Here is a 21174-nt window from a genome sequence, read left to right as displayed (position 1 = left end):
TCCGGCAGGATTCTGTCCAGCACAGGTTTATCCTATTGTTCCCACAGTGGCCTAACTGCTTGTCCTTTGAAGGGGACCTGCTTACAAGGCTGGCCCTTGGCTGTCCTTAGAACACTCAGATTTTAGGGTGGTCCTTAGCACTCCACCTAGGAGAGTGGCCCACTGTGCCCTCACCATGGCCTGTGCCTATCCTGCTTTCCTTCTGGGAGTCTGCAGTGGTCCATGTCAGGCATGGTGCCCCATGACCAGCCTCCAGTAAACCCTGGAGGCTGAGCCCCACTGAGCCTCCCAGATGCTGGACAGCACCTCACACTGGTGGTCACACTCACTGCTGGGGAGATAAGCTGTGTCCCCAGGGGGGAAGGGTCTCAGAAGTTCACCCCTGGTTCCCAGACTCTGCGCCATGTGACTTTTCCCTTGGCTGCTTTTGATCTGTCTCCTGCCGTAAGCCACAGCCGTGATGAGCCAGAGCCCCATCAGAAGTGAGAGAATCACGGAACAGGGGTGGGTTTGGGGCCTCCTGTCACACCTGTTCTCTACGGGCTCTTCCAGTGGCTTTGTGAACCCAGGTGTAATAGAGAAACACAGTAAACCCTCTTCTGTTTGGCCCCAGTTACAGCCTGTGCCAGGAGCATGGCCTAGAAACATGAGCCATCTTCCATGGGACGGAGTCCTTGGGCTCCCAGGTAGATCACTTCCCCACATTCCCACACACGATCACATCCCTCCACGACTGTCCAAGGGTGGTCTGTTTCATGTTTCCCCAAATGAAGGTGAGGACCAGATTGTATCATAGGGCAGAAAATAGATATTTACTTACTCTTTATATGACAACACTAGCATAGATTGTCTCAATCTTTTGCCCCATAGGATTTGCGCCCATAAGTGGAATGTGTAGTAAATACCGCAGCTGCACGATTAATGAAGATACAGGACTGGGACTGGCCTTCACCATCGCCCATGAGTCTGGACACAAGTAAGCCCATCTCTAGGGAGGGTGCAGCCTGGGGCCTTTCCTAACTGGGTGATCACCATAGGGTTACCAGTTCATTAAATCATGTCTCTAGAGGGAGTTCACATGCAGACTGTGAGATGTCAGTTGTAAAATGCTGTCATTAGACACCCAACTTCAGTGCTGTAACTGGTTTTGAACTGAGGTGGCATCTCATTGCACCAGGAGGCTCGGTCTAGCTGGACAGGGTCCTGGGCAAGTGGCTCTCAACAAGGGTGCTGTGATGCTGGCGTCCTCTTTGTACATGAAAACCTTACACTTACACCTGTAAAATTGGGGGGAGGGAGCCTAGCAATTACTTATGGCAGCTGTGAGACTCAGGCAAGCTTTCTTTGTCTGATATTGCTGTAGCTGATTAACTTTATGGATCTGTTCATTAAAAGGGTTGAAGAGTCCCACTTGCAGTCCAAGCAGCCAGGGTTTCCTACAGGTGACCTCATGAGCACACAGGCCAGGAGTGGGGTGTAGATAGTGTCCTGTGTATTGAAACTGTATTGGAATTCAGCCCAGAAAATTTCCTAAACATTTCAATTTTTCTTTTTCTTTTTCTTTTTAAATTTTAAGCTGATTTTACTGGCCAAAAAAAAAAAAAAAAATCAAAAGGGGTGTTTGTGATTTGTGTTTTTGCAAAGCTATAACTTTTCTATCCCCTGTTGAAAACTAGACTAAGTCACAGAATCATGTTACCCACACCCATTCAGGCGTGTGTGTGTGTGTGTGTGCTGTGTGCATGTGTTGTGTATGGTGTGTGTGTGGTGTGTAGTGTGTATTGTGTGCATGTATTGTGTGTGTTGTGTGTGTTGTGTACAATGTATGTGTATTATGTGCATGTGTTGTGTGTGTGGTGTGTGTATTGTGTGCATGTGTTGTGTGTTATGTGTGGTGTGTATGGTGTGTGTATTGTGTGCATGTGTTGTGTGTGCATTGTGTGTAGGGGTGTGGTATGTGTATTGTGTGTGTGGTGTGTGTGGTATGTGGTGTGAGTGTATTGTGTGCATGTGTTGTGTGTGTGGTGTGTATGTTGTGCATGTATTGTGTGCATGTGTTGTGTGTGATGTGTGGTGTGTATGGTGTGTGTATTGTGTGCATGTGTTGTGTGTGCATTGTGTGTGGGGGTGTGGTATGTGTATTGTGTGTGTGGTGTGTGTGGTATGTGGTGTGAGTGTATTGTGTGCATGTGTTGTGTGTGTGGTGTGTATGTTGTGCATGTATTGTGTGCATGTGTTGTGTGTGATGTGTGGTGTGTATGGTGTGTGTATTGTGTGCATGTGTTGTGTGTGCATTGTGTGTGGGGGTGTGGTATGTGTATTGTGTGTGTGGTGTGTGTGGTATGTGGTGTGAGTGTATTGTGTGCATGTGTTGTGTGTGTGGTGTGTATGTTGTGCATGTATTGTGTGCATGTGTTGTGTGTGATGTGTGGTGTGTATGGTGTGTATATTGTGTGCATGTGTTGTGTGTGCATTGTGTGTGGGGGTGTGGTATGTGTATTGTGTGTGTGGTGTGTGTGGTATGTGGTGTGAGTGTATTGTGTGCATGTGTTGTGTGTGTGGTGTGTATGTTGTGCATGTATTGTGTGCATGTGTTGTGTGTGGTGTGTGTATATTTTGTGTGGTGTGTGTGGTGTGTGGTGTGTGCAGTGTGCGTGTATTGTGTGCATGTGTTGTGTGTGTGTTGTGTGTGGGGGTGTGGCATGTGTATTGTGTGTGTGGTGTGTGTGGTATGTGGTGTGAGTGTATTGTGTGCATGTGTTGTGTGTGTGGTGTGTATGTTGTGCATGTATTGTATGCATGTGTTGTGTGTGTTGTGTGTATATTTTGTGTGGTGTGAATGGGGTGTGGTGTGTATGGTGTGTGGTGTGTGCAGTGTGCGTGTATTGTGTGCATGTGTTGTGTGTATGTTGTGTGTGGGGGTGTGGCATGTGTATTGTGTGCATGTGTTGTGTGTGGTGTGTGTATATTTTGTGTGGTGTGTGTGGTGTGTGGTGTGTATGTTGTGCATGTATTGTGTGCATGTGTTGTGTGTGTTGTGTGTATATTTTGTGTGGTGTGAATGGGGTGTGGTGTGTATGGTGTGTGGTGTGTGCAGTGTGCGTGTATTGTGTGCATGTGTTGTGTGTGTGTTGTGTGTGGGGGTGTGGCATGTGTATTGTGTGCATGTGTTGTGTGTGGTGTGTGTATATTTGTGTGGTGTGTGTGGTGTGTGGTGTGTGTATATTTTGTGTGGTGTGTGTGGTGTGTGGTGTGTGCAGTGTGCGTGTATTTTGTGCATGTGTTGTGTGTGTGTTGTGTGTGGGGGTGTGGCATATGTATTGTGTGTGTGTGGTGTGCGGTGTGTGTGCGTGTGTGTTCACATTTATGCACACACATGTGTGACCTCTGTCTGTGGAACTACATGGGGCTCTGCAGCTTAGACTCCGTGTGACCTGAAAATGTCGCTCCATATCCCATTACTGATCCCTTTATCATTATAGGTAATGATTGACTATTTCATTGCCTAGAAAATTACACCTATACTCTATAAGGCTTTCAGTTAAAACATAATTGTATTTTTAATAGTCTGCTAGAGTAAAAACTTCAAAAACTTTCATTATTGTAACGACACGAGGATCTTGCTGTCCTCTGAACCATACCTGAATTTAATTAAACTATCAAGGCAAGAAATATTTAAGTCACCCGGACTGAGCCATCAGCGTTTGATAAGCGGTTGAGATATGGGCGCTGACTGTGCAGGCTGTTGCAGGAGGTGAAGCTGACTGACGCGAATCTGGATGCCTCTAACAGGGCTCTCCATCCCCAGGTCAACAAGGACCAGAGTCGGCCAATTGTTAGCAGTTCCTTTCCTCACTCAGCCTGGGCCATATGGCTGAAGAACTTCCTTGAAATGAGAGAAATGTAGACCACTTGAGAGTGGGATTGCAGGTGGGTGGGAAGGAAGGAGCTCCCATGAGGATGGAGAGTGATGGGAGATGACCTCCAGAAGGGACCCCGTCCTCTGGACCAGCGGCAGTTCAGAGGACACTGCAGGAGAGAGACCAGAGCTCTAAGAGCCAATGTTGTCAACGAAACAGCTTCTGCTCATGCCGAGAAAACAGGAAATGTGTGTTTTGGGCATAAGCTAAGTACGCAAACCAGCGATCGCTGTTATGATAATAGTAGCAGCAAATATGATGGCAATACCTGTTTTGGATCAGGCAACTTTTGTAAAATTTGTGGAGCAATTTCACAGACAACTCAAACTGAGGAAACCACTTAGGAAAATCTCTTAAACTGCTTTCCCCAACTGAGGGGTCCAGGCTGAGTATTCAGCAAGTGTGTGTGTGTGTGTGTGTGTGTGGAATGGGGGTGAGTGAGCCAGAATGTGAGCGGGGAGGGGGACAAATGAAGGGTGGAGCTTTAGGTCTGACAGCTCCAAATGAGAAAGGCCACAGCACATGATATCAGTAATAAACGTCACACATTTTACTTTAATTGACTTGAAGACAAGCACATTTATTGCATTCACGTATTTTATTCTATTTCTTGAGGAAGGAATTTCAGGTTTGATGCAGGGATCAGATGCTTTGGCACAGACATTGTGCCTTTACCATATCTTTGGCAAGGAACTCCAAGGAGGGTCAAATTTGAATTCCACATGTTGAGGGTTAAAAAGTAATTTTTTATCTATTAGGACTTTTGCTGTGGAAGACGCATGAATGTCTTGGTTCAGAGGTGACAGCCATGTCCTGGGTCCTGTTCCTGATGGAGCATGTATCTAGCTTCACACTCGAAGCTCTCTCACCTTCAATGCAACTCAGGGAAGGATCGTAGTTTATGCCCATCCACTTTCTTCTAAGTTGTTTTCATCCACCACCTACTTGCCCTTCATACTGGGGAATCAGACCTAACAATAGAAATTGTCAAGAACAGGTGGTTTGGAGAGACTGGAGCCAGAATCCAGATGTGCACTCTGCTCCAGTACAAGGCGATGAACCAGGATTGCTGAGTGAACAGGGTTCAAGGAGAGTTTTCTAGTTATATTAAATGTCTTGAAGCAGGACATAGAGTTTGCTAGAAGTGGTGTTGAAAATCACACAGATGCACAGAGGGCAGAAGGCACCTGTTGAAGAGTGTGTCTGGACACAAGTCCATTGGAGAATTCCCTTTGCTAAGAGAAGTCATACCATTTGGTGGGCAGGGCACAGATTCCAGACTCATTGTTTCTATCATTTGGGGGCTGGGGCCTCCAAGAAAAGTGAGATGGCATGCAGGCCCCCCTCCAAACCCCCAATCTTGCAATCAAATCAGAATGATTTCAGGCATGTCACTCAGAGTAATGGGAACAACTTTATTGAAGTGATAGGATCACCTGAGTGGTAACTGGAGGCAGGCGGGGTGTGGCTGGAGGAAGTGGCTCACTGGGGGTGTGGCTGTAGGGCATGTATTTTGGATCTGGAGAGTGGAGTCTCTCTCTGCTTCCTGATCATCATGTGAGCTGCTTCCCTCTGCCTCACTCTTCTGCCATGAGCCCTGGGGAATGGAGTCTGCTCTCTATGGACTGAGACCTCTGAAACCGTGAGCACCCAAATAAATTTTTTCTCCTCTATAGTTGTTCTGGTCTGGTCCTTTAGTCACAGCAGTGAAAAGGCTGATTAACAGGGCCTGTGTTTCTCCTGTAGTTTGCAGAGAAATGAAACATATCCTGCCAACTAAACCAGGATGGGCTGCAGGTAAATTGCTTTTCAAAAGTGAAAGCAGCTTGGGAGGCTGAGACAGGATTTCAAGTTCAGAGTCAGCCTCAGTAAAAAAAAAAAGAAAAAGAAAAAAGTGAGTCATGAAGCAACTCAGTGAGACCCTGTCTCTAAATAAAATACAAAAGTAGGGCTGGGTATGGGGTTCAGTGGTTAAGTCCCCCTGAGTTCCATCCCTGGTACCAAAAAGAAAGAAAAAAAAAGTGAAAGCATGTGGAGTCAGCACCATAGGCCCAGAATATAAAATTATTCCCTTAACTTGATGTTCCCACCATGCCCTCTGTCTGCCCCTGTCACTATCAGAGCTCACAGAGCATCACCCATCAGCTTTTACACGGGCTTGCCATCTGCAATCAGGAGAGCCCCTGGAGCTCCCCGCCACGTGTGTACGTGCAATATGAACCATACTAGCAGAGCTGCACATGTCCATTTTACAGAGTAGGCTTCAAGAGTTACCCTGTGCTACCATCTCAGACCACAAAGACACCACCAAAGCATGATTACTGTGCTGAGAGGATGCGTGGTCCTCCAGGCCTGGCTCCCCTGAATCTACACACCCAGTCACTGGGCACAGTTTGCGTCTGCCCACAGGGCATTGTGTAGGAATCTATTGAAAAAAGCAACCCGTGCCCTCCCAAATTCTAACAAAGAAGACAAAGTAGACATGCCATGCGAGGGTTGGAGTAAAGAGGGGCGTGGGCATTGCAAGAGGTCACGCGGGGACAGTCAGGGAGCACTTGGAAGAAGCAGCGTGGGCAGGCAGCCCCAACGCTGGGCGATGAGATGGTGCAGCTCAGTCGCACTCCCTAGGGATGGTAGATGACGTTGGGGTGTTAGGGGGTGATGGGCATCCCACCTGTTCATGATCGTGCTCTGCCACCACCCTGGGACAAGGAGGTGCTTGGTGACTTTAAGGACCTGTAGAATACTGGAGCAAGCTGGCCCCTGCTCCATCATCTGGAGCCCTGGCCGACCAAGGGCTTCAGCTCTTACCAAGTTTATTTATTTATTTATTTATTTTTGATTTTTTTTAATTGATTATTTAAAGCATTACATAGCTCATGATATATCATCTTTCATACATTTCACTCAAATTGTGTTTTGAACTCCCATTTTACCCCAAATACAGATTGCAGAATCACATCTGTTACATATTCACATTTTTACATAATGCCATATTAGTGACTGTTGTATTCTGCTACCTTTCCTATCCCCTACTATCCCCCCTCCCCTCCCCTCCCCTCCCATCTTCCCTCTCTACCTCCCCTGCTGTTGTTCAATTCTCTCCCTTTTTTTCCCTCCCCCTTGCCCCTCATAACCTCTTATAATTTTATGTATCATTGAAGGTCTCCTACTATTTCCATGTGCTTTCCCTTCTCTCTCCGTTTCTCTCCCCAAATTCGTCTTTGCTTACTGTAATCTTTTCCTCATGCTCTTCCTTCCTGTTCTGTTCTTAGTTGTTCTCTTTATATCAAAGCAGACATTTGGCATTTGTTTGTTAGGGCTTGGCTAGCTTCGTTTAGCATAATGTGCTCTAATGCCATCCATTTCCCTGCAAATTCTATGATTTTGTCATTTCTTAGTGCGGCATAATACTCCATTGTGTGTAGATGCCACATTTTTTTTATCCATTCATCTATTGAGGGGCATCTAGATTGGTTCCACAGTCTAGCTATTGTGAATTGTGCCGCTATAATCATTGATGCAGCCGTATCCCTATAGTGCGCTTTTTTAAGGTCCTCAGGGAATAGTCCGAGAAGTGCGATAGCTGGGTCAAATGGTGGATCCATTCCCAGCTTTCCCAGGAATCTCCATACTGCTTTCCAAATTGGCCTCACCATTTTGCAGCCCCACCAGCAGTGTACAAGTGTACACTTTTCCCCACATCCCCACCAACACTTATTGTTGTTTAACTTCATAATGGCTGCCAATCTTACTGGAGTGAGATGGTATCTTAGGGTGGTTTTGATTTGCATTTCTCTGATTGCTAGAGATGGTGAGCATTTTTTCATGTACTTGTTGATTGATTGTATGTCCTCCTCTGAGAAGTGTCTGTTCAGGTCCTTGGCCCATTTGTTAATTGGGTTATTTGTTATCTTATTGTTTAATTTTTTGAGTTCTTTGTACATTCTGGATATTAGGGCTCTATCGGAGGTGTAGGGGGTAAAAATTTGTTCCCAGGATGTAGGCTCTCTATTTACCTCTCTTATTGTTTCTCTTGCTGAGAAAAAACTTTTTAGTTTAAGTAAGTCCCATTTGTTTATTCTTGTTGTTAACTCTTGGGCTATGGGTGTCCTATTAAGGAATTTGGAGCCCGACCCCACAATATGTAGATCGTAGCCAACTTTTTCTTCTATCAGACGCAGTGTCTCTGATTTGATATCTAGCTCCCTGATCCATTTTGAGTTAATTTTTGTGGATGGCGAGAGAAAGGGATTCAATTTCATTTTATTGCATATGGATTTCCAATTTTCCCAGCACCATTTGTTGAAGATGCTATCCTTCCTCCATTGCATGCTTTTAGCCCCTTTATCAAATATAAGATAGTTGTAACTTTGTGGATTAGTCTCTGTGTCCTCTATTCTGTACCATTGGTCCACCTGCCTGTTTTGGTACCAGTACCATGCTGTTTTTGTTACTATTGCTTTGTAGTACAGTTTGATCTCTGGTATCGCTATGCCTCCAGATTCACACTTCCTGCTTAGAATTGCTTTTGCTATTCTGGGTCTTTTGTTTTTCCATATGAATTTCATGATTGCTTTGTCTATTTCTACAAGAAATGCCGTTGGGATTTTGATTGGCATCGCATTAAACCTGTAGAGAACTTTGGGTAATATCGCCATTTTGATGATGTTAGTTCTGCCTATCCATGAACAGGGTACATTTTTCCATCTTCTAAGATCTTTTTCTACTTCTCTCTTTAGGGTTCTGTAGTTTTCATTGTATAAATCTTTCACCTCTTTTGTTAGGTTGATTCCCAAGTATTTTATTTTTTTTTTTGAGGATATTGTGAATGGAGTGGTTTTCCTTATTTCCATTTCAGAGGTTTTGTTGCTGATATACAGGAATGCCTTTGATTTATGCGTGTTGATTTTATAACCTGCCACTTTGCTGAATTCATTTATTAACTCTAGCAGCTTCTTTGTAGACTCTTTTGGGTCTGTTAAGTATATTATCATGTCATCCGCAAATAGCGATAGTTTAATTTCTTTTCCTATTTTTATGCCTTTAATTTATTTTGTCAGTCTAATTGCTCTGGCTAGTACTTCGAGAACTAAATTGAATAGAAGTGGTGATAGAGGGCATCCCTGTCTTGTTCCAGATTTTAGAGGAAATGCCTTCAGTTTTTCTCCGTTTAGGATGATGCTAGCCTGAGGTTTAGCATATATAGCTTTTACAATGTTGAGGTAAGTTCCTGTTATCCCTAGTTTTTCTAATGTTTTGAACATAAAGGGATGCTGTACTTTGTCAAATGCTTTTTCTGCATCCATTGAGATGATCATGTGGTTCTTGTCTTTAAGTCTATTGATGTGGTGAATAGCATTTATTGATTTCCGTATATTGAACCATCCTTGCATCCCAGGAATGAATCCTACTTGATCATGGTGCACAAGTTTTCTGATATGTTTTTGTATTCGATTCGCCAGAATTTTATTGAGAATTTTTGCATCCAAGTTCATTAGAGATATTGGTCTGTAGTTTTCTTTCTTTGAAGTATCTTTGTCTGGTTTTGGGATCAAAGTGATGTTGGCCTCATAGAATGAATTTGGAAGAGCTCCTTCTTTTTCTATTTCTTAAAATAGCTTGAAAAGTATTGGTATTAATTCTTCTTTGAAAGTTTTGTAGAACTCCGCTGTATACCCATCCAGTCCAGGGCTTTTCTTGGTTGGTAGTCTTTTGATGGCTTCTTCTATTTCTTCTTTTGTTATTGGTCTGTTTAAATTGTGTGTGTCTTCCTGTCTCAATCTGGGCAAATCATATGCCTTAAGAAATTTATCAATATCTTCATTATCTTCTATTTTATTGGAATATAGGGTTTCAAAATACTTTCTAATTATCTTCTGTATTTCTGCAGTGTCTGTTGTGATATTGCCTTTTTCATCCCGTATGTTAGTAATTTGAGTTCTCTCTTCTTCTTCTTTTCGTTAGCATGGCTAAGGGCTTGTCTATCTTATTTATTTTTTCAAAGAACCAACTTTTAGTTTTATCAATTTTTTCAATGGTTTCTTTTGTTTCAATTTCGTTGATTTCTGCTCTAATTTTAATTATTTCTTGTCTTCTACTACATTTGCTGTTGTTTTGCTCTTCCTTTTCTAGGTTTTTGAGGTGTTGCGTGAGTTCATTTATTTGTTGGTTTTTTCTTCTTTTGAGGTAAGAACTCCAAGAAATGAATTTCCCTCTTAAAACTGCTTTCATTGTGTCCCATAGATTCCGGTGTGTTGTGTCTGTGTTATCATTTGATTTTAAGAATTTTTTCATCTCCTCCTTTATGTCTTCTATAACCCATTGATCATTCAATAACATATTGTTCATTTTCCATGTGATGTAGGATTTTTCCTTCCTTCTTTTATCATTGATTTCCAATTTCATTCTATTATGATCAGATATGGTGCGTGGTATTATCTCCACAACTTTATATTTACTAAGAGTTGCCTTATGGCATAATATATGGTCTATCTTTGAGTAGGATCCATGTGCCGCTGAGAAGAACATGTATCCACTTGATGATGGTTGATATATTCTATATATGTTGGTTAAGTCTAGGTTATTGATTGTGCTGTTGAGTTCTATAGTTTCTTTATTCAGCTTTTGTCTAGAGGATCTGTCTAATGGCGAGAGCGGTGTGTTGAAGTCACCCATAATTATTGTGTTGTGGTCTATTTGACTCTTGAACTTGAGGAGAGTTTGTTTTATGAACATTGCAGCTCCATTGTTTGGTGCATACAAATTGATGATTGTTATGTCTTGTTGGTGGATGGTTCCTTTTAACAGTATATAGTGACCTTCTTTATCCTTCTTGATTAACTTAGGTTTGAAGTTGATTTTATTCGATATGAGTATGGCCACTCCTGCTTGCTTCCGAGGGCCATGTGAGTGGTATGATTTTTCCCAACCTTTTACCTTCAGCCTGTGTATGTCTTTTCCTATCATATGAGTCTCCTGAAGGCAGCATATTGTTGGATTTGTTTTTTTGATCCAGGTTACTAGCCTATGTCTCTTGATTGGTGAGTTTAGGCCATTAACATTTAAGGTTACAATTGAGATATGATTTGTACTTCCAGTCATGCTTCTTTATTTATTTATTTTAGTTTGGCTAGTTTTGCTTTTTGGTTATTTTCCTCCCCCTTTACTGAGATACCTCCTGCTGTTAGTTTGGGGCACTATTTTTCAATTCCTCTTCTTGTAGTGTTTTGTTCAAAATGCTTTGCAGAGCTGGTTTTCTTGCTGCAAATTCTTTTAGCTTTTGTTTATCGTGGAAGATTTTAATTTCATTGTCAAATTTGAAGCTCAATTTTGCTGGATATAGTATTCTTGGTTGGAATCCATTATTTTTCAGCGTTTGAAATACATTATTCCAGGATCTTCTCGCTTTCAACATTTGTGATGAGAAATCGGTCGTTAACCTAATTGGTTTACCCCTGAATGTAATCTGCCTCTTTTCTCTCGTAGCTTTTAGTATTCTCTCCTTGTTCTGTACGTTGGCTATCTTCATAATTATATGTCTTGTAGTTGGTCTATTATGGTTTTGGATGTTTGGGGTCCTGTAGGCTTCCAGGATTTGGCAATCCATTCCATCTTTCATCTCTGGGAAGTTTTCTAGAATTATTTCATTTAATATGCTGTCCATTCCTTTGGTTTGAATCTCTGTGCCTTCTTCTATCCCTATGACTCTCAGATTTGGTTTTTTTATGACATCCCATATCTCTTGAATAGATTGCTCGTGGGATTTAAGCATCTTTTCTGTGTTGACTATATTCTTTTCAAGTTGATAAACCTTGTCTTCATTATCTGATGTTCTGACTTCTACTTGATCAAGTCTATTTGTAATATTCTCGTTTGAGTTTTTAATTTGGTTTATAGTTTCCTGCAATTCTAGGATTATTGTTTGATTTTTTTTTAAGATCTCTATCTCCTGGTAGAGCTCGTTCTTTGCCATTTGAATTTGTTTAATTCATTTTCAGAATATACTTTTATTTCTTGGACTTGCTGTCTCATGTCTTCTCTAATATTCCTTTCCATTCGAGTTAGGTATGCCTTGAGTTCTTTCCCTATCCCTGCTTCTGATGTTTCTATGTCCTCCTGTAGAATTGAGTTGTCTTGCATTGTTTGTAATCCTTTTTTCCCTTGTTTTCTCATGTTGTCCACGTTACTTTCCAGCTCTTTTTGATTGTCGTGTTTCTGCTCTCTTCTATAGATTTGTTTTGTTTCTGTATTACTCTGATGTCTCTCCTTTGTGTTGTTGAACTATGCCTGCTAACGTGGATTCCGCTGGGAAGGAATTCCGACGTCCGAGCTCCAGTGACGACACTACTCTGCTATGACGGGCCCCAGTCTCCTTGCCGGGGTGCCCTAATGGGGGGATGTGACTGGACTGTCTCTGTTTGGTTTCAGCTCCCGGTCGCGGAAGGCGGGCAGTCTCCAGCCGCCCAGTATCACAGCCCGCGGGCAGGTGATCAGTCGCCAGCGGGTGGGCGTTCTCCTACCGCCCAGTTACGCGGGCAGTGGGTGAACTGTCGCCGGCGGGCCTGCAGTTTACAGCTGCCCAGTCGCGAGGGCCTTGCCTCTAGTCTCCTGGTTTCTCCTGCTAGTCTTGGTTTCTCCTGTTTTGTTGTTGCAATCTGTCGGAGAGTGGCGGTGGATACTTCAGCTCTCCAAGATGGTGGCCGCTGGTTGCCTTAGTGGAGTGTCCCTTGTGAGGGATGGGACTGTACCGCTGCCTTCCCCGTCTGCAATCCCGAACTCAGCCCGGGGGTCAGTGCGGGCTTGGCTGGTGGGATACCACTGTGTCGCAGCCACTTATCTCCCTGCTTACTAGTTAATCCCTTCTCTGTGGCGCCACGCCTTCTGTAGCTGCAGGGCAGGCCACGGGCATCAGACGGCCTGGATCTCCAGGGTCACACCGTTGGCTTTTGGGATCCCCAGCACTCTATGGTTTTGATTTTTTCTGCTTGCCCCTCCCCCAGCGCTGGCTAGACAGGTTTTGTTTTGGCTGCTGATGGGAGGGGGCGTTGAAGGTCAGGTGCCTCTAGTTCTCCTTTAGTCTTTATGCAGGCTCACTCTGATACTCCCTCCCCCTGAAAGTCTAGGAGAGATTTTATGCAAAATCCCCCTATGTATGGGGGCTGAGCTGAGTGACACACACCTGTTTTGTTGTTGCAATCTGTGGGAGAGTGGCGGTGGGTACTTCAGCTCTCCAAGATGGTGGCCGCTGGTTGCCTTAGTGGAGTGTCCCTTGTGGGGGAGGGACTGTACTGCTTCCTTCCCCGTCTGCAATCCCGAACTCAGCCCGGGGGTCAGTGCAGGCTTGGCTGGTGGGATACCACCGTGTCGCAGCCACTTATCTCCCTGCTTACTAGTTAATCCCTTCTCTGTGGCGCCACGCCTTCTGTAGCCGCGGGGCAGACCGCGGGCATCAGACGGCCTGGATCTCCGGGGTCACACCGTTGGCTTTTCCCAAGTTTATTTATCACTGTTCCTCTTGAAAGTTCTTGTTTCTGTATTCAAAAAGTATTTGAAGTCCATTGGCTGCCCCCCCCAATACATACATATACATATATACACCACATGTGCACGAGTGACTTCCACATGTCGAGGCATGTGACCAAGACCATATTCAAAGCAAGACAAGGGACAGAAGTTCTGAATTTTCCTCTGTGAATTACACAGTGCTGGGCATGCTGTACAGTTTATGTAGACTTTATAATTTGGCATCTGGGGAAACTGAAGGCCAAGGGGCTAAACAATTTACCTGTTATCAAACAGCTTGTGCATGACAGAGATGAGACCCTCCAGTCCGCAGTCTGCAGGTGTCTGCCACTCCCGGCTGCTCTCTCCATCTCAGCCTCCTGCTCCTCTTGAGGATGAGCTACACCATGCATGACGCCCATGCTGGGGCCCTCCCCCAGAACACTGTCATCATTCCAAGGGTGGAGTGAGCACCCAGATGACACTGAGCCGCCGCTCCTCTGAAGGGTGTCCCCATTCCCTAACTGTGCTCTCTGAACAGCTGAAATAGTTGGTGCGCACTCTGCCACATGGATCTGCTCATCCTGGTCTACCACTAGAAATGCAAAAATATTTGCTGATAATAATTAAATCATTCAAGAAAGCATCGTGGAAAACATTAAACATATCCAAGTATCAAAATGAGTATCATTTTCAAATCCAGTCTAATCTGAAATTCGGTTTGTGCCCAGCATTTGAGTTAGTGTTACAGCCAGAAAGACTGTCTTGTTGGTCACCATGGAGAGCCTGCCATGAGCCCTGGAGCCCTGGCAGTGGAGCCGAGGGCACAGATGAGAGGGTCTCGGCTCTTCCCAAACTTAACAGATTGGTAAAGGATGAAGGAAGGAAATCTATTTTATTATTTTAAGCATGGGGTGATAACCACTTAACTAAAGTGTTCCGATGCACAGGAGCAAATAAAATTATCTAGCATGTATACCTTCAGTAGTAATTTTTTTCCTTGGTTGACAAATACCAACCTCATCTTCCAGATGTGTTCTGTTCACATTAATGTTAATATGAGATGTTACCGCTGTGGTATTTTTATGCTGACTTACTGGCGTTCATCATGTCTGTGCATGGTATACTGAGGGACAACGCAACTTATGAAATAGTGATGCTGGGTGTGTAAGAAGCCAAGCACCAGATCCTGACCCCTAACCTGCTGCATCAGAAGCCACCAGAGAGGCTGTGGTTAGCCACATTGTGCAGTGTATCTCAGATCTCTAACGCACTGCAGAGTTTGAAGAATCACGGAAAATGCCTTTAAAGAGAAAGCTTAAAACCAAGGTGTCCGTAGACCTAGGCCTTGGCACGTTCAGTTCCTTAGAAAGGTAGGCCGTGGTGGAGTGGGTCTGTCTAGGCAGTTGCTGGACCACGTTGCATCTTCTTCCCAAGCAGGTGGAGGGCCAACCAGGGCAGGGTGGGAAGCATTTCCTCTCCACTGCTGCCTCCCAGGGCCGTCTCCCACCTGGGATTTGAGCCCAGCTCCTTTCCTCGGCCATGACACATTTCCTCTGCCCCAGGGTCTCCTTGGCCCTGATTAATTGCCTTTAATAGAGCTTCAGAGAATGGGCGGAGGCTGGAATGACCATCTCCACATCACCCTCAGAACTGGTCGGAGTTTTGCAGAAATCCAACAGTACTTGCAGGCCACATCTCCTTGGAGGCACTCTTCTGTCCTGCTCAGGTCTCACCACTGCATGTCCAGCAAGGGCCCTGACCTCCTGGTGTCTGATCTCAGGTCTTCACTCTGCACCTGGACAGGGCCTCTCTCCAGTCCTCAGCCTTACTGACCCGAGAGTGCACCCACCCGTGGGGTGTGGTGAGGTTGAAGTTAGAAAATGTGTGTCGTGTGCTTGACATGGTGCCTGTGCGCCAGTGGGTGTCCGTGAATGTTATTTTCGCTCCTATTATCATGCAGTGCTAAGTGGAACAGCTCAGTGGACCAAGGAGTTCAGTCTTAGCCACGAGTGCAGAGTCTCTTGTTCCCAAGTGGAGCCACCTCCCCGGTGGGCATTTCCTGTCCCCGCCCTTCCCTCCCCTCTTCAAGGATTTGGGCCTCAGAAAGCCCCCAGATCCAGTGGCCGCCTTGTTCGTCCTTGTTTTTCTCTCTTGCCTTTCTTTTTTCTCTGTGTCTCACTTAGTCAGGACGCTGTGCTCAGGGAGTTCCAAACGACTGGTTAGGAGACATCAGTGCCCATAATGGCTTGGCTGTCCTAATAGGCATTTGCCTTAATGGAGGTCCCAGACCCCCTGACTTCCTCCCCAGGCAGCATGCTGGGTTCCTCTGGGAGAGGTGACGACGGCAGCACAAGGCTGTCCAACCAGAAAACTCTAGGAGGTCAAGCGGGAGTAGGCTCATGGTAACAGGAGGTGGCAGCTCCCGTCAGTGTGGCCCTGATCTGTGGCCACTGCAGTTGAGCTGCCCCCAGGGCTGGATCCCTGGTCTGGTTTCACTCAAGAGTAATAGGAGCAGCTTCAGGAAATGTCCACAGATGAATCAACCATATTCACCCTTTTGTGTTCTGGGGGGAAGCCCCTCCAGAGGGAGGAGAGACGTGGGTCAAGGAGTCACGTACTGCCCAGCTGCCACCCCACAGCCTGGTCTTGGCATGAGAAGGAGGCACACAGGGTGGCTGTGGAGATGGAGTGTGAGTCCCTTGACCAGAGCAGCAGGGGCTCAGTCGTCCTCTAGTGGCATTAAACACCACACACTCCTGGGGAGCTTACTTGGCAACCTCAGATACCTGGATGGCTCTTCCCCAGGTCAACAATTCCTGGCTGGGAGCCTGTTTTTTGCATTTTCTAATGTTCTTAGAAATTTGGACAGTCCCAGTGATCAAAGAGTGCAGAGAGAAGGAAGCAAGATTGACCAGTGTTAGATTTATCAAGTCACAACAAACTGTCCTTCCCACGTGCTTGAAATGCTCCTTTTTAAAACATCTGCCCTCAGCGGGCACCTGGGCACTGGCTCTGATTGGATGCCCATGCCTGCTTTTGATCACTCCAATGAATGGTCTACTCTTCAGAACAGAAGAGACCCGTGCCCTTCCAGGCCACGTTGGCTTCTGCCTGGGCCTGCCTTACTTGAAGCTTGTGGGAGGATTCACAGTCAGACCTGGGGTTGTTGGAACACATTTGACACTTGAAACTGCACTATGCTCTGAAGAGCCACCTCTCTCTCTCTCTCTTTCTTCCGTAGCTTTGGCATGGTCCATGATGGAGAAGGGAACATGTGCAAAAAGTCAGAGGGCAACATCATGTCCCCCACGCTGGCAGGACGCAACGGAGTCTTCTCCTGGTCTCCCTGCAGCCGCCAGTACCTGCACAAGTTTTTAAGGTATGAACGCTTGCACCAACTGTGTCATCTCCCTGCGCCCTTGGTGGTCACTCCCTGCTCAGCCTCCTGTGCATGCAGCTCTGGTGGGTTTGCCAGCCTGGGCTCCTCCCAAGGTGTCTTGAGATTCAGCTGACCATGGAGTTGACTAGACACTTTGTTACAGCATGAAGGTCTGACAGCCAATCCCAGGCTGATCTTGAGACTTCAAGGAAGCCCACGTAGCATCAGTCACACCAAGGCATTTGTCAGCATTTAATGTTTTGGAAAGTTTTCTTACTTTTATAAATAGGCATCTTCAATCGATTAATAGGAAAATATCAATCATGTGTGGACAGGTTCCCAACAGTGAGTAAGAATAATTGGCTAGCTTTTAGAGATGAATCTGCTCTCTTTTATTAATAGTCTAGCATCAGGCAGATGGAAAAAAAATACATGAAGAGGGAACCCAATTGGCCTGAAGTTGTCAGCACAACTTGACTCCGTTCTTGTAGAGTCATGAGGACAAATGCTTATTTGGAGTAAATTCATCAGCCCACTCAATGAATTCCTATGTCATTTTCTGTTACCAGACACAAAATCATCACGATTGCTCATGTCTGCAGCTGGGAGGTCCATGACAGGGAAATTTTAGCTTCTTATTTCACAATTCATGACAACATGGCCTCTCTTTACTTTAAAAATGATTAAGCATGTTCCTGTGTCCAATGGAAACAGTGCGCTCAGTCCTCAGCTTGCTCGGCTGTGTGAACTCCGCCTTCAGGAAGGCAAGCGAGTCACAGCTGGTCCTGGTTTCTGCAGAGCCCGTGCCACTCTGAGGCTGGAGAGGAGCACCACCATGTAGTGGGGAGAAGGCAGGGCGGAGCCCCGGAAGGGGGCTCCTTAACGAATAATGCCTCCTTCTCAGAAACCTCCTCTTCTTACTTGGAAAGTGCTGAGCCAGCACCCAAGTTCTTTATAAAACAGTGGACATTTAACGTGCTCCTGACCTTTGCCGTACGTGGTGTTGATGTTCCTCACTTTCGTCATGTTGTGGGGTGTGCACTGGCAGCTTAAGGTGGTGATTAATGAGGACAAATACCATTTCAACATGTCTAATGGCCACTTGACAAACCTCTTTGGTAAAGTGCCTGTTCAAATCTCTTGAGCATTTAAAAAACGAGGCCTTCTTTTCCTTATTTCTTTATACACCCATGAACATTTTGATCCATCCTAGAATATATGGAACATAAACATCTCTCACTCTGAGGCTTCCTACTTGCTCTTCTGGTGTAGTCTTTTGATAGGCGGGGGTTTTAATTTTCCTTGTGGAGTCTGAATCATCTATATTTTCTTTAGGGTTGATACTTCCTATAAACCACTGAGAAAAGATGTTTTCTCATTCCAAAGTCTTAAATATAGTTTTCCAAGTAATCTCCAAGTTTTATTGCTTTGCATGGCACATGGATGCTACTGGATATTGTGTGTCAGGCATACAGCAAAGTCAAACTTCATTTGTCCAAATGAATGTTGTGGTAGATAGTTTGTAAATGATCAAATGACTTTCCTTTGGTACCCATTCTGATGGGATGAGAGTTCCTGTGGCTTCACAACCTCATCAACAGCTGATGCTGTCAGGGTTCTGGATTCCAGCCATCTTGGTAGGTGTGCAGGGGAACCTCACTGAGAGTTTACATAGCAATTCCCTAATCACCCACAATGTTGGACATCTTTTATATGCATGTCATCTGTGTATATTCTTTAACAAAGTGTCTATTCAGAGCTTTTCTCTCTCTTTGAGTTTTTGTTTTGTCTTATTTTTTTATTATTGAATTTTAAGTGTTATTTATATATTTTATAACAATCCTTTATCAGGTGTGACTTTTGAAAGTATTTTCTCCCAATCTGTGGCTTGTCTTCTCATTTCCTTGTTAGTGTCTTTCACGGAACAGAAGCTTTGATTTTAATAAAGTCTAGCTTATCAAGTATTATCAAGTATGCCTTCGGTGTTAAATCTTAAAAGGACATCAAGATCATGGAGATCATGGAGGCATTCTTCTATGTTATTTCCAAAGGTCTAATAATTTTACACTTTATATTAAGTCTATGATCCAATTTTTGTGAAGGGTGTACAGTCTAGTTTCCTGTAATTGTATAGGTTCTCTTCGTTTTATATTGAGGCTAAAGAGCCAGTCTTAGTTAATTTTCCTATGGGGCATGAGGTATGGACCAAGCTTCTTTTCTTCATAAGCTAGTCCAATTTTTTTCAGTACTATCTAATGCAAAGGACAGATTTCCTTTTCTCAATTAGATTTGCAACTTCGTCAGAAACTTAACTGACCTGTGGCGCTGCTGTCTTTCTGGAATCCCCATTCTGTTGTGTTAATCGGTCTGTCCTTTTGCCAAGATGACAATGGCTTGTTCACCACAGCCTCACTGTAAATCTTGAAATCAGGTACTGTGAGCCTCTAAAGTCTCCAGATTTTTCTTTTGGCATGGAGATGTCCAGTTGTCCTGGCAGTGTTTACAGAAAGCACGTCGTCCCTTCCTCCTTCTCTTGCCTTCCTCCCAGGTCAAGAATCAGTGGCCGGGTGTATGTGGGTCTGTTTGGGCTCTCCCTGATCTAGGTGTGTCCTTCCACTGGCTCCACGTTTTCCTGGTACCGTGGCTTCTCCGTGAGTCTTGCGTTGGGCAGGGTCAGCTCTCCAGCTGCATTCTCCTTCAGCGCTGTGAGAAGAGTTCTGGGTACTTAGCCTCTCCTTGTGGGCTTTAGAATCAGTCTGTACATCTACAAAATAACTTGCTTGAATTTTGTTAATAAGTTTTCGCCAGTTTTAGGTTGGGAGGTATTGAAATTTATTGAAAGGATTTAGTTGCTATTTGCAATCATAGAAACTTTCAAATATCACCCTAAAATGCACAGATTACTCCCAAATCATCCTGGTAGGGAATGTAATGCTCCATTTGTGGAGGAAGTGAGCATTAGTTGGTCTTTAGCCATCTACTAGTGAACTTCACTAGAGTTATATTCCTTCTGGATTGGAAGGTCTGGGCAGAAATCCCCTGAACATAGACATTTGCTAGTGGAAATGTGGTCTTCCCTGAAGGTCCTCTAGAGGGTCTAAGGTGTTACACAGACTGTTCCCTGCCTAAAAGATAAGAGGGGAGGCAGAAAGGAAAGGAAGAAATTCCAGACTGAAATAGTCTCATTGCATTTTGATTTTTACAGTGCCTGTTTTCGTCTTTTGATGGTTTCTGGCAAGAAGTGTACATAAAAGATTTTGTTATAGGAACTTCTCACATTGAACATCTGGTTTTAATTGTTCAGTTACACTTTTCCCCCTGATAAGTTTGAGAAATCTAACAAAGAACAAATTGCGTTCTTGGAAAAGGAAAAATTTATTATTAATAATCTCAGAAATGTGTGCTGCTGTGTTTAAATATGATCAGGATAAATGATACAATGAACCACAGGAAAAAAGTTTCCTTCTATGCAAAATAGTTTGCACAATTGCATGAGATAGAGATTTGGTTGATGGGACCACCTTGGTAACCCTCCCCAGTTGCCCATCTCCTCTTTGTTTCAGCACTACCCAAGCAGTGTGCCTTGCTGACCAGCCAAAGCCTGGAAAGGAATACAAGTACCCTGAGAAGCTGCCGGGAGAGTTATATGATGCAAACACACAGTGCAAGTGGCAATTTGGAGAAAAAGCCAAGCTATGCATGCTGGATTTTAAAAAGGCAAGTGATTATTGGCAAATGCTCAATGCAATATGATTCACAAAATCATTTTATTTAGTGTAACTGACATTGATGAATTCGGAATTTATTGGGTACCTACCAAATGTCAAACCCTCTGTGTGTTAGGGCTGGCCCCGCATAACAGGAAACACATGTTTTACTGGCAGAGAAGATGACAGTAGATACTGCTGTGGGTATCAGTTTCCATTTGAGAACCGACTGGGCCTGTTAGGTGGGATCTCTCTCTGATTTATCATGTGGGAGCTCCACAAGAACTTTTAGCTGGGGTAAGTCAGAAAATTAATATTCTGCATTTTTTTCAGATGATATTAAGAAAACAATGTTCCCTCTACTCCCTCCCTATATAAGATAATTTATTAGAAAGCAGCAGCCTATGCAGGGCTTCTGATTATTAAATTCCTCGAATAAAGTATTTATAGAGCAGTTTCTCATAAAAGATGGTGTCTACCCCAGCGACATCATTTCCTATAGAAATTCCTCATGTAACGAAGACACATGCTTTTGTTAAGCGGGGAAAATGGAGATTTAGGAGCCTGCTCTACTGGACCACAGAGAGCTTCTCAGAAATTAAATGAAAGTAACTAGATTTGGGGTTTCTTCTATTCTAGTTTATAATGAAATCAAGAGGAA

At 44.3% G+C, this 21174-nt stretch overlaps 1 protein-coding gene across 1 annotated transcript in view; it reads left to right on the top strand.

Moving 5' to 3' along the window:
- The window catches only part of ADAMTS16 (ADAM metallopeptidase with thrombospondin type 1 motif 16), a 138961-nt gene that overhangs the window by 39382 nt on the left and 78405 nt on the right, over window positions 1-21174 (top strand). Inside the window, exons 8-10 of the mRNA XM_081287842.1 lie at window positions 871-976; window positions 16669-16806; window positions 20370-20523. Coding sequence (XP_081143968.1) covers window positions 871-976; window positions 16669-16806; window positions 20370-20523 — 398 coding nt within the window. The remainder of the gene's footprint in view (window positions 1-870; window positions 977-16668; window positions 16807-20369; window positions 20524-21174) is intronic.

The sequence above is a fragment of the Spermophilus citellus genome (assembly GCF_964194105.1).
Source record: "Spermophilus citellus genome assembly, chromosome: 1".
NCBI lineage: Eukaryota > Metazoa > Chordata > Mammalia > Rodentia > Sciuridae > Spermophilus > Spermophilus citellus.
The sequence above is the reverse complement of the archived record's forward strand: the minus strand, read 5'-3'. Positions and strand labels throughout refer to the sequence as shown.